The sequence below is a fragment of the Botryllus schlosseri genome, chromosome 2 (assembly GCF_051294905.1).
Source record: "Botryllus schlosseri isolate E-star chromosome 2, Bs_hap1, whole genome shotgun sequence".
Classification (NCBI taxonomy): domain Eukaryota; kingdom Metazoa; phylum Chordata; class Ascidiacea; order Stolidobranchia; family Styelidae; genus Botryllus; species Botryllus schlosseri.
The window spans coordinates 24,598,893-24,612,940 of NC_137237.1; the positions used below are offsets into that span (position 1 = coordinate 24,598,893).

The window sequence follows — 14,048 nt, forward strand, 5'->3', positions numbered from 1 at the left end:
ATTCGTATTTGAATGAGTTGATCCGGTACAACTCTAATCCTTTGAGAAATCCATTTACCGCGATCAGTTGATTCGAACGTAACTTGAATATTGCTGACTCCAACTTCAGTCGCATCGAATTATTCACACATTCCACGCTGCTGTTTCACACCTATAGAATCAATACCATCTAACTAAACAAGAATCAAGAATCACAAGTATGCACATACAATAATTGTATTTATTACTGAGAAATCAAACGCTTAACAAAAACACGCAACTTATCATTTACCAACTCAAGCATTACCAAAAAAAAAAAAAAAATTCAGGTATTGTTGATTGAAAATCCTTGAGTCCTTATTATCAAAAATGTTATAGTGCGGCGTCGGAATCCATTCGTGGGATGTACTAAAGTTAAATTCAGACAATCCAAAATGAAATGTCTCGACTTTAACATAGTCTGAATTGAAATAGATTGACAAACATGACTACCATCTTTTCAAGTACCATTTCGATATTATACGCAAATTGATTTGAAACAAGTAATGAAACATTACAACTCTATTCACGATCTGGCTTTCCGTTTGTCAAAGAGAAATTTTAACATCTTACCATACTCAAAAGAATTATTCATAACATTAACCGGTGTTAAAAATATAGTTTTCACTTACTTGATTATAACACTACAACTCGCAAACTTGAATTAATTCGTCCTGGTTGTATTCATATGACCGATCATTTTTATTCAACGGTAAAGGTCGTTACTATTCTGTAAGACAAAGTATTTACTAATCGGTGCATATACGCGATTTGACATAAACCAATTATATTTTGAGTATACGAGATTTGAATTTCTGAACAATAACTGAGAATTAAATTATCACAATTGAATCCATATATGACGGCGTGAAAGATATTGGAATGTCAGCAACTCTTTACGGTCATAGTTACAACCACATTAACTAATTTACCCAGCCAACACGTCATGATCATTCCTGAAATCAACACAAACGCGACCACTGACTTGAGTTAACCACAAAACGGCATCAAGTTTTTAATCAGCTTGCAGCTGACAGATTATTCGAATGCATCGATGGGGAATATTATTGAACTCGTCGATATTGTTACTTCAACAAATTATCGCTTACGTCGACTGCGAATGTTAATATCGAATGGTAAGACTTGATCGCATATTTGTTGAACACAGACATGACAAAGAACATTACCGATATTTTATAATCTAGTCATATTACTTTTCACATCTATCAATATCAGAATACAAGTCATCAAACTTATTGTTAAATGTAACATAGCACCTTTGGAATCGGATTCGTTATAGTCATACAAATTGTATTAAACCCAACACCAAAACAAAAGGACTTTCAAGCTCATTGAAATCAAATCTTTCGTCTTCGACTTGCGCTTTATTAGATTGCACGCAACAATTCGTTACGAATGAGCTGTAACCAAAGTTAAGAAATCTTTGTGCCCACAGATATGGAAGATGAATATAGCTAACACAATCACGAATCGACGTTTCAGAGTATTTCACGGATGTAATAAACTTGTTGGTATCGCCTATCTAAAATTATGCATGCGTTCGATTTCCATACCGACTGTTGCGATGTTTAGGATTCGCTTACAATGACCAAGAGTGAGGATTTAACATCAATGTCGTTACTGTCGGTATTCACAACAGAGAATCGAAACATTACACAGTGTGAAAATATATCTTTGATATCAAAGCACCATCCCAAGTACACGATTAATACTCAACTCCGTTCGCACTTTCCATAGAACGTGCTAAATGTAAAATATCGCGAGGAGACTTCGATCATTACAAAAGTAAATTGGGGTATGTTTGCTAGACGCATCCAATTCAGTTAGAAATTTCTGGTGCACAACAATCGTAATATCAAGGAAGTACTTGCTACACTGTAATTCACTAAACGCGTTTTGCGTTGTTGGTCGTTTGTAGTATTGATTGAAATTGTTTTTCAACCCTCAAATAATAATTCCCGACATGAGACCAAGCCGCTGAAAGTCATTACCATCATAAAGAAACAATTTGTACGATGTTTGCCAAATGCAGGGTTGTAACCAAGTCACATGGTTCCGAGTCACGAGTCAATCATACTTTTGTGGTTTTGACTCGAGTCGAGTCGAGTCATTTTCAATTCATCACAGACTCGAGTCCGAGTCCAAGTCACCGTTTAAAGGGTCAAGTCCGAGTCATGGTGTTATGACTCGAGTCGAGTTCAAGTCACAGTATTGAAGTCATGTTCAACTCATGTTTTCAATCCTGCTTTGGTGATATCGAATTCCCAGTTTGCGAAACATGCTCATTTTGTCCCTATCAAGAGTCTTGACACGTGTTTATTTAGGCAGATAACGGACAGGTCCTGGCCTCATTTACCGATGCTAAAGATAACTTTACTAATCTTAGAACTTAAAATCAAATATCTCTCTTGTCAGTCTGATACATCACCAATACAAGCATTCAGTTTTTATATGAACACATCGACGATAGCTCACGAATAGCTGATAGAGAACCAACGAATTCACGTCTACATACTATCTGATAGAGAACCAACAAATTCACGTCAAGATACTAGTTGATAGAGAATCAATAGATGCATGTTAATGTAGAGGTATTTACAACAGGCCAGCATGCTGTAAAAGCGTGCATACAACTATGTGCAGTGTGCAGTGACAACAGAACAGATACCTTTTGATTATACTAAAGGTTTTCCCAATTGCATTACCGACTATATCGCAGTTACAGCATTGGAGAAATAATTGTACAATGGGGCTGTTCAAAAACATTTTTTCAAATTTTCTGGCTACTTCTTAAAATTGCTAGATTGCCTAAAAATCAAATTTGGCTCAATTCCAACCAGTAGAAAGCAATGCTATGAAAGAAAATTTTAGACTAATTACAAATAGAGATTTTCGAATTTTACCGGCTATCTCATGATATTGTTACATTGTGTAAAAATATGATTCATAGCAAATTTGACTCAATTCCAACTAGAAAAAGTGAACCAACCAACCAGTAAAATAAAAAAGAAGTTATTTTAGAACAGCCATATTGTACAAACATCACACAACATTAGCCAATCATTATTACTCACGTGCACAATGCACATACCTAACAAAACGTCAAATGGACGAAGGGCATAGTTTGTTTTCACAGACAGCAGATCAAATCAATGAGTTACACCTCAAAAATACTAATGTGGAAAGGAGATCCTTAAATATGTTAAAGCGGCATGGCCGTAGAATGAATCCACATCTACTGAATACACGTTCCACTAGTGCACTAGATGCAGGAATTGACAAGCATTTTTGAACCACACTGAAGAGCATTGAATACTCATTCTTTCTAGTCGCACAAAAATGCAAAGAATCATCGCCTTCAAATCTACACATGAGCTTATTAGTGTCTTCACCATCTGAGTCATTTCATTGGCTCTAATTGAACTTTGATTCAATTGTTTGCTTGTATAATTGAAAAGTCTTGAGTACTTTATTTGCGGAGGATTTATTACCTCTTCATCGCTGGACGATTTTGTACAATGCATTGCCACTATGTATCATTTTCTGTTGTTTTTACGGCGGCATATCTGATGTATCAGACAAGTGCAACGAAAGCAGTGGTGACAAATAGCGATGTCGGCAGAATTCGTCGGATGCGTTGATCTAGCCATTACGATTCGCAAATTTCTTCATCTTCAAGTCATATAAAATAAGTCGAGTCAATGACTTGGGTCCAGTCACGCGTAATGACTCGAGTACAAGTCGAGTCAATCCAAATATTGACTCGAGTCGAGTCGAGTCATTTTCTCATTTCAATAAAATGACTCGAGTCAAGTCGAGTCATAAAAAAATCGTGACTCGAGTCTGACTCGAGTCGAGTCATGACTCGAGTCATTACAACCCTGGCCAAATGTGTCCTATAGTTAGGTGTACTAGAATTATTTGTGTAACCCACCGACAATGCAATCAAAAATTTTTCCGTTGTCATTCACTAAAGTAAATGTCATCACAATACTCTGTCAAAAAGACGTTACTTGTATGTGATTGAACCCCTAGCGATTAACTCACTAAACCGAACTCCAAAGAAATTTTACTCACTCGACGGATATGAAACAACGTCGCTTAATCGTGGCGAGATAGCGCAGTGGTGTAATCCGCGGCTACGACACCAATGGGTGCGGGTTCGAGTCCGACCGAGGTCGACTTCTGAATCCCGATACCTAAGTGTTGGAGGTTTACCTAGGCTCCTCCTCGCCACCTCATCCGCGTCAGCGGTGTCTTACAAAAAGCCTAGAGGTGGGCCGTGCTATAAGTCGGCAGTTACGGAAAATAAGAAGAATATCGGCCTGGTGTAAATGACAATAGTAGTCGACAAACACCATGAATACCAAAAACAAACAAAAAACGTCGCTTAATCGGTCTATATCGTTTTGCAAATCATATCCACCCAATAGAAAACAATTTTCACTAGCTTGGTAATGAAACCGAAGAGTGGGTCTTCATTCAATATTTTGTTTGTGTCAAATACTTTGCAATGAACACATTTGAGTGATTGAGCTTTACATCATCAGGCTGTCATGTAAATCACGGTTACATCATTCTTGTAACTGTATCGTTTAACTACCGGGTTGCATCAGTTTGATATTTTTGTCATTTAGTGATTGTTGAACATACCACTTCGAAATACTCCATTGATCTTAATTCTCTTTGTCGTGATAACCGAAGTACATTTTTTTCGAATTCGTAACAAACGACTATCACATGACGAATTTTTGAAAAGTTTTACTTAGAAGGTTGGTTGAATATCGCGAAAAATAATATACCACTCATATTGATACTGATTCTCGCCGAACTCGATTGTGATCAATGTATGCTTTATGCGTTCGGATTCATTTCGGTATGGTTGAACATTCAACCTCGATAGATACGAATTGACACCCACCCAGCTAATGTCATACCAAGTAGTTATTTACAACAACCAAGACACAGAAATTTGTTTTGTCCGTTTCGATTTTTTTACTAGAGGTACTCAACACTTCGGTTAATACGATCTAAATTTAAACTCCGTCTATAGTTTTGCTGGATAAGAATTATGTTAGTGTAAATAACTTTCACTCTCTTGGATTATGGACTCAATGTGTTAGCGCACATTCAATATTTTGTTGTATCAACTAGTTACTTTGTAGAATACGAATGATCATCCCTACAACTCTTACAAAAGTACGAAGTATATTTGGATCACACAAAGTAATCAACTTTACTCGATATCCTCACACTACGAAACTAAATGTTTGGTTACACTCTACAAACTGTTTCTGATGTCACAGGAACTTTTTTTACATGAATGGTCACGCATCTAAATATTCAAATAATCCAACACACCTTACAGAAATATCATAGTTCTTGTAACAAAGTTGTATAAGTATAATGTTTATCGTGAGTCCTACACGTTCATGATATATGTCGAGTTTGACTTTGACTTGACGCCAGATCTCCAAAGGAAAATGTTATTTTTACTCAGGTAAACGACGGACCACCAAGTAAAAATGGTTTGTTGCTCAGGGTAAAAATATATATTTTCAAGTGAAAAAGGTTTGTTACTCTGGGAAAAAATATATTTCCAAGTGAAAATGATTTGTTGCTCGGGGGAAAAATATATTTCCAAGTAAAAATGTATTGTCATTCTGGGTAAACGACAGATCTCCAAAGGAAAATGATATGTTTACTCAGGTAAACGACGGACTGCCAAGTGAAAGTGGTAATTTTACATAGGTAAACGTCGTGGGTTCAGTGTCGTTGGTCTTGTTAAACGTAGCTATCGAGTTGTACAATATACTTGTCGTGAGTATGCAATTACGAAGGGGGAGAATGAAATTGTTATTATGAGTGCCAGAAGGTTGTTGTATGTAGATTTGACAGTAACCCTATCATTCGTATATGACAAACACAATCATGATCGTGAATACATTAACTAACTTGTTCGGTCCCGATCCATGCGATAGACTTCTATCTCCTTACGTTCAGTCGTGTCGTGTCCATTTCAATACGGGCCCCCACATGTATGACATGCACACACTAACGCCGTAAACAGAAGTCGATGATTTTGAATCATAAAAATATTTCTTGATTACATCGGAATGTCTATGTTGCAGAAAGTAAATACTTTTATGGTTTTTGTGTGTTTAATGAAAGCAATTGGTTACAAGTATGTTTTGGGAAAATAAAATTCATTTTTCTGTATGTTGCAGTTTGTGAGGAAATGAAAATAGATTCGTGGTTTTAATTGAATTGCGCTGTTTTAATGTACGCTTCAACATGGAGACTTGACGCTGAACAACAACTCGATTCACTAAACAATTTGTCACTGGCGTGCAAAGGGTTAGGAAAATTTTAATACAGCTCCATCCACTGGTTGTTTTGTTGTGAGGATAATCATGTGATGACTCAGCACTTTTCGGTAGCAAAGTAGATTGTTTTGTGCGTTAGATTTGTGGAACATGAGTCGGATACACACTCTTTTGCGGAAGTAACAAGATTACTGCGATGACATTGGTAGGTCTCTCAAGCAGTGACCATGGATTTGTTTTTGAAAGATGTCGCGATATCGATATAATATTTTCTAAAAGTCAAACTCGACATATATCATGAAGGTGTAGGACTCACGATAAACATTATATTTATACAACTTTGTTACAAGAACTATGATATTTCTGTAAGGTGTGTTGGATTATTTGAATATTTAGATGCGTGACCATTCATGTAAAAAAAGTTCCTGTGACATCAGAAACAGTTTGTAGAGTGTAACCAAACATTTAGTTTCGTAGTGTGAGGATATCGAGTAAAGTTGATTACTTTGTGTGATCCAAATATACTTCGTACTTTTGTAAGAGTTGTAGGGATGATCATTCGTATTCTACAAAGTAACTAGTTGATACAACAAAATATTGAATGTGCGCTAACACATTGAGTCCATAATCCAAGAGAGTGAAAGTTATTTACACTAACATAATTCTTATCCAGCAAAACTATAGACGGAGTTTAAATTTAGATCGTATTAACCGAAGTGTTGAGTACCTCTAGTAAAAAAATCGAAACGGACAAAACAAATTTCTGTGTCTTGGTTGTTGTAAATAACTACTTGGTATGACATTAGCTGGGTGGGTGTCAATTCGTATCTATCGAGGTTGAATGTTTAACCATACCGAAATGAATCCGAACGCATAAAGCATACATTGATCACAATCGAGTTCGGCGAGAATCAGTATCAATATGAGTGGTATATTATTTTTCGCGATATGCAACCAACCTTCTAAGTAAAACTTTTCAAAAATTCGTCATGTGATAGTCGGTTGTTACGAATTCGAAAAAAAATGTACTTCGGTTATCTCGACAAAGAGAATTAAGATCAATGGAGCATTTCGAAGTGGTATGTTCAACAATCACTAAATGACAAAAATATCAAACTGATGCAACCCGGTAGTTAAACGATACAGTTACAAGAATGATGTAACCGTGATTTACATGACAGCCTGATGATGTAAAGCTCAATCACTCAAATGTGTTCATTGCAAAGTATTTGACACAAACAAAATATTGAATGAAGACCCACTCTTCGGTTTCATTACCAAGCTAGTGAAAATTGTTTTCTATTGGGTGGATATGATTTGCAAAACGATATAGACCGATTAAGCGACGTTGTTTCACATCCGTCGAGTGAGTAAAATTTGTTTGCAGTTCGGTGTAGTGAGTTAATCGCTAGGGGTTCAATCACATACAAGTAACGTCTTTTAGTGACAGAGTATTGTGATGACATTTACTTAAGTGAATGACAACGGAAAAATTTTTGATTGCATTGTCGGTGGGTTACACAAATAATTCTAGTACACCTAACTATAGGACACATTTGGCAAACATCGTACAAATTGTTTCTTTGTGATGGTAATGACTTTCAGCGGCTTGGTCTCATGTCGGGAATTATTATTTGAGGGTTGAAAAACAATTTCAATCAATACTACAAACGACCAACAACGCAAAACGCGTTTAGTGAATTACAGTGTAGCAAGTACTTCCTTGATATTACGATTGTTGTGCACCAGAAATTTCTAACTGAATTGGATGCGTCTAGCAAACATACCCCAATTTACTTTTGTAATGATCGAAGTCTCCTCGCGATATTTTACATTTAGCACGTTCTATGGAAAGTGCGAACGGAGTTGAGTATTAATCGTGTACTTGGGATGGTGCTTTGATATCAAAGATATATTTTCACACTGTGTAATGTTTCGATTCTCTGTTGTGAATACCGACAGTAACGACATTGATGTTAAATCCTCACTCTTGGTCATTGTAAGCGAATCCTAAACATCGCAACAGTCGGTATGGAAATCGAACGCATGCATAATTTTAGATAGGCGATACCAACAAGTTTATTACATCCGTGAAATACTCTGAAACGTCGATTCGTGATTGTGTTAGCTATATTCATCTTCCATATCTGTGGGCACAAAGATTTCTTAACTTTGGTTACAGCTCATTCGTAACGAATTGTTGCGTGCAATCTAATACAGCGCAAGTCGAAGACGAAAGATTTGATTTCAATGAGCTTGAAAGTCCTTTTGTTTTGGTGTTGGGTTTAATACAATTTGTATGACTATAACGAATCCGATTCCAAAGGTGCTATGTTACATTTAACAATAAGTTTGATGACTTGTATTCTGATATTGATAGATGTGAAAAGTAATATGACTAGATTATAAAATATCGGTAATGTTCTTTGTCATGTCTGTGTTCAACAAATATGCGATCAAGTCTTACCATTCGATATTAACATTCGCAGTCGACGTAAGCGATAATTTGTTGAAGTAACAATATCGACGAGTTCAATAATATTCCCCATCGATGCATTCGAATAATCTGTCAGCTGCAAGCTGATTAAAAACTTGATGCCGTTTTGTGGTTAACTCAAGTCAGTGGTCGCGTTTGTGTTGATTTCAGGAATGATCATGACGTGTTGGCTGGGTAAATTAGTTAATGTGGTTGTAACTATGACCGTAAAGAGTTGCTGACATTCCAATATCTTTCACGCCGTCATATATGGATTCAATTGTGATAATTTAATTCTCAGTTATTGTTCAGAAATTCAAATCTCGTATACTCAAAATATAATTGGTTTATGTCAAATCGCGTATATGCACCGATTAGTAAATACTTTGTCTTACAGAATAGTAACGACCTTTACCGTTGAATAAAAATGATCGGTCATATGAATACAACCAGGACGAATTAATTCAAGTTTGCGAGTTGTAGTGTTATAATCAAGTAAGTGAAAACTATATTTTTAACACCGGTTAATGTTATGAATAATTCTTTTGAGTATGGTAAGATGTTAAAATTTCTCTTTGACAAACGGAAAGCCAGATCGTGAATAGAGTTGTAATGTTTCATTACTTGTTTCAAATCAATTTGCGTATAATATCGAAATGGTACTTGAAAAGATGGTAGTCATGTTTGTCAATCTATTTCAATTCAGACTATGTTAAAGTCGAGACATTTCATTTTGGATTGTCTGAATTTAACTTTAGTACATCCCACGAATGGATTCCGACGCCGCACTATAACATTTTTGATAATAAGGACTCAAGGATTTTCAATCAACAATACCTGAATTTTTTTTTTTTTTGGTAATGCTTGAGTTGGTAAATGATAAGTTGCGTGTTTTTGTTAAGCGTTTGATTTCTCAGTAATAAATACAATTATTGTATGTGCATACTTGTGATTCTTGATTCTTGTTTAGTTAGATGGTATTGATTCTATAGGTGTGAAACAGCAGCGTGGAATGTGTGAATAATTCGATGCGACTGAAGTTGGAGTCAGCAATATTCAAGTTACGTTCGAATCAACTGATCGCGGTAAATGGATTTCTCAAAGGATTAGAGTTGTACCGGATCAACTCATTCAAATACGAATCAGCTTGGTTTGTGTAGTGAGTTTCATTTCAAGTTGACAAATTGACACATTGATTGAATATTCTCATGATTCGCATCGCGCAACCAAAGTCAACGTGAAACATATAGCGATCGCGAAAAGTATCAAATCTTGGATATTCAAGTCACCGTCTGCGACGGTTCTGTTATTCGGTGCTTATTACTTAATAGGTAATATTCTTATTATATCAGACTCGTGAAATCCAGTTCTGCACCCAACTACCAACATATTACGTTGTAGCGATTGCGATGTATGTAACCACAAGTCACGAGAGATGGTTATGTCTTATGGGTGTTATCTTGTGAGCGATCGTAGGATTTTAGAATTATTTCGCACCTTTTTGAATAAGCGTACACTTCACAAAGGATTAGGGTTAGAGTAGAAATAAGTGACAATTTGTCGCTATTCAAGTTACCGACACTGGCGGTCTGTTATTCGTTACTTATTAAATCTTTACGAGTGAAATCAAGTTCTGTGACAAACTGCTTACGAAAATTTCACCGCGTGAGCGATCGATATGCCTGTAACACGAAGCCGCGAAAGATGGTTGTGTCCGAGACATTATCTTGTCAGCGCTCGCTGGGGTTTTGCAAACTATTTCACACCTATTTGAAGTGTAAGTTTGTGAACGCGGTTATTGTTGGTATTGGAATCGCCGTCTACGCCGGCTCTCTGGTAAACTAATTACCAAATAATACCTTGCTAGTGATTCCTAGATTCACCAAACAATTTCACACCTTTTTGCTGAAAGTACGACATTCCGCCCGCAGCCTATACCCGAAAGTCCAAACACCGCCGCGTCCATAAGAATAACGATATATCATTGTTGCACTCACCGTAAACGTTGGGATCAACTCGAATCGGTCATATATAATAATTTGGGATATACATATTAACTAAGGACCAATCACGTGACTATTTACCATACCTGATACATATTCCACACCGTGCGAGAGATGCCTATAACCGAAATGGCGATTCACGACCGCACCCATAAGAACACATGGCGAGTCACCAAAGATCCCGTAAGAAACAATGGCACTTCACCAGAGATCCCTTAAGAATACATGACAGGTGAATCACCGCCACCGCCTATAGCAAAAAAGGCGAGTCACTACCACGAGTTTTCACGGCGAATCACCGCCACGAGCTATACCTGAAAGGGCGAATCACGACCGCACCCATAAGAACACATGGCGACTCACCGCCAAGAGGGGGGTCTAAAAAGGCGAGTCACCACCCCCGGTTTTCAGGCGAGTCACCACCCCGCCCATAAGCCACAATGGCGCGTCACGACCGATCTACTATACTACTTACATGTGATTCGTCGTGTGAGTCACATTTTCTCTCTAAAAACTCGTACTAATCATAATGGTTGCCTTATCGAAGCATGCGAAATTTTAGGTACGAGAACGTAGGTTTGTCGAGATCCTCCTTCTAAATGCGAGAAAAACATGGTCACTACAGCAGTGTGTATGCCTAATTGCCTACCCACTCTAAGCTGTGATACATCAGTGACGTCGGGTCAGCGGAGGCAGTATCTCACCTATCGTCAGGATGAGTGAACGAAAATTGTGAAACCTTCAATTATTATAGCTATTTTCAATCGATGTTCATCGATGTTCCTCAATGACAAAATTTTGAACATTTTTTCTTGAAATCACACAATTTGCATAATAATTGTTCAGAAATATAGCGCGAAACGAGAGGTAAGGCACCATTGATAATGCACTTCATCGTAAATAGCTTAGAATTTGTTAGAACTGATATTAATTGGATCTAATTATCGCACTGATTCTGAAAATCTAAATACTGATCGAATTCTCAATTCACAAAGTATTTGGCGGTAACACGTAACGTTGCGCTACACGCCTACATTTGATCGCCGGTACTATCAGAGCTACTTACCAATCAAGAACGAGAATAGCTATGACATTGTTTTAAATTTGAGTTTGTAAATTCGAGTTTGCAATTTTGAATGTAACGTCCACTGCAGTTCATTTCGCGCCGTAGATCAGGAAGATATGTGTATTTGAAAACTGCGTCGTCACATGGGCGCCGACATATCTGCTATTCTTTTTCGTAGATCAACGTATCGTGCAATCCAGGATTTCGAGTCGGTTACATCGAATTCACGAGTGATATTGGTCGCGAACGCGACAGTAACTTAAATTTGAGGATTTTAAAAAGAGGGATCCTGGTCCCTAAACCTGAAGATAGTATTGTCTTTACTTCTCAACGACATCTTTATACTGCCACGAGAATAATTATTCTGGCCGTGATGAAAATTTACTAGCAAGTTGCTGCTATATTGATCAATTCAGTACAAATATTTATATATTTGTCAAAGAGCCATATCTTATACCCAAAAGAGCCATATGCGGCTCGCGAGCCATAGGTTCCCGACCACTGATATATTTGGTCTGTCTATGTCAATCCATTTTAAAGTTACAATTAAGAGCATGTCCAAATCTTGCTCCATACAGCGCTCGAATACAGAGGTGACATGGCTGACTACATGAAGCACGGATACGGTACCGAGATAAGCTACAAATCTGGTTGCGTCACTAAAAGGTTTGTCCTGGACGGGTTGAAAAGTATCAGCGATGGCAACGTGGTCAGTCATTTTATCAATGGCCATGGATGGATGCTGCTGCGACTACTTACGGATATGAAATTAATCGAGGTATGTTAAAATGGTCAATAAGTTGCGTTTACACGCCAAAGAGAGCATTTAGAGGAATCGCGCAACTTTCTAGTCAATTAACCATACGACAAAATTACGATGTTTTGAAAATTGACGAACATTGACGAAATAAAGCAATGATCAGACTTGCATGTAGTAAGATCTCCTTGAACTGACGACCATTTCCAGGATTACAACCATTCCATATCGTATAATTCGATTATATCCTGCGCAAATCGTCCGTAGGCTCATGCTACATGTTTTTTCCGAAAGTATATGACATAGGCCTAACTTCACAACGTTTGGGAAAAAAAACACTATTTTGTTTTTCTGAAAAGGCATTTTTTAAAACACCATTTGTTTTAAATGCAACCTTATAGCCACAATGCTTAAAGGCTTACTTTTTAGGCATCAAGAAATGTATTAAATGGAACAATCAAATTTTATAATAATTTCTGAAACTCAATATTTTCCGTCGCTTTGCCAGCAACTCGACGAGGACTTGCAAGGGAATGTAAGCGTCAGAGGTGGTCAGTAACGAAGTACTTCTACTTTTTGAAAGTACTCAAGTAGTTTTCCTCTACTTCTGGTACTTACGCAAGTAGATCTGATTTTCTCTACTTCCACTTCTACTTCGTAATATTTCGTGATCTACTGACTTACTTTTCGCTATTTTCAGTTTGTCAAGTAGAAGTAGTGTAACCCTCCAATTGGAAAGAGAAACTGGGGAATTCTCGGGCTGTTTTCACGGAGTTCTAACTTTCAATTTTAAGAAAATTAAATCAAACCCAGAATTTCCGTCGCGATTCACATCAAGTAGATATAGAGTTACAAATATGTTTTCACGAAAGTGAATAATATTTAGGTGCAGGTTGCATTGCCCCGCATGGTCGCTCATATGACATATTTCATCACAGCAAATATGGCCCATCATAACGTTTGAAACTACCGTTTCGCAATATAGCAATTACCTATCATATTGTAATGTAGCAGCCCATGATGTGTTCTGATAATCTGGAAAATCTTTTTGAACGTCACACCTGTTTTAGCAGATCACCTTTGAAGCTTATGGACAAAAGATATGAAATATATTTTCCGCTTTTCAGGTGTGGTATCTGTATTTCACTTTCAAGAACGAATATCATACTTAGAGTTCTAATTACTCTCAGTTCATTTTTCTGCAGAACATACATGTTGAAGCATAAAATCAAGTGTAGTAGTGCCTCTATTTTCCGAAAATAAAACTTCACTAGATATAAATTTTACGACCCCCTTATTTGTTATTAACCTATACTAATCGCGCAAAGTGTTGAAACCGTATCCGATACAACTTCTCCGTATTGCTCTTCGCCTAAACTTA

The 14,048-nt window shown here is 37.1% G+C and overlaps 2 protein-coding genes across 2 annotated transcripts in view; both read left to right on the forward strand.

Moving 5' to 3' along the window:
• Positions 1 to 14,048, forward strand: part of LOC145456849 (tubulin epsilon chain-like) — a 297,431-nt gene that overhangs the window by 224,083 nt on the left and 59,300 nt on the right. The gene's annotated exons all lie outside the window — the stretch shown is intronic.
• Positions 1 to 14,048, forward strand: part of LOC145456839 (multiple inositol polyphosphate phosphatase 1-like) — a 48,919-nt gene that overhangs the window by 20,412 nt on the left and 14,459 nt on the right. The window contains exon 6 of the mRNA XM_080334968.1: positions 12,489 to 12,688. Coding sequence (XP_080191094.1) covers positions 12,489 to 12,688 — 200 coding nt within the window. The remainder of the gene's footprint in view (positions 1 to 12,488; positions 12,689 to 14,048) is intronic.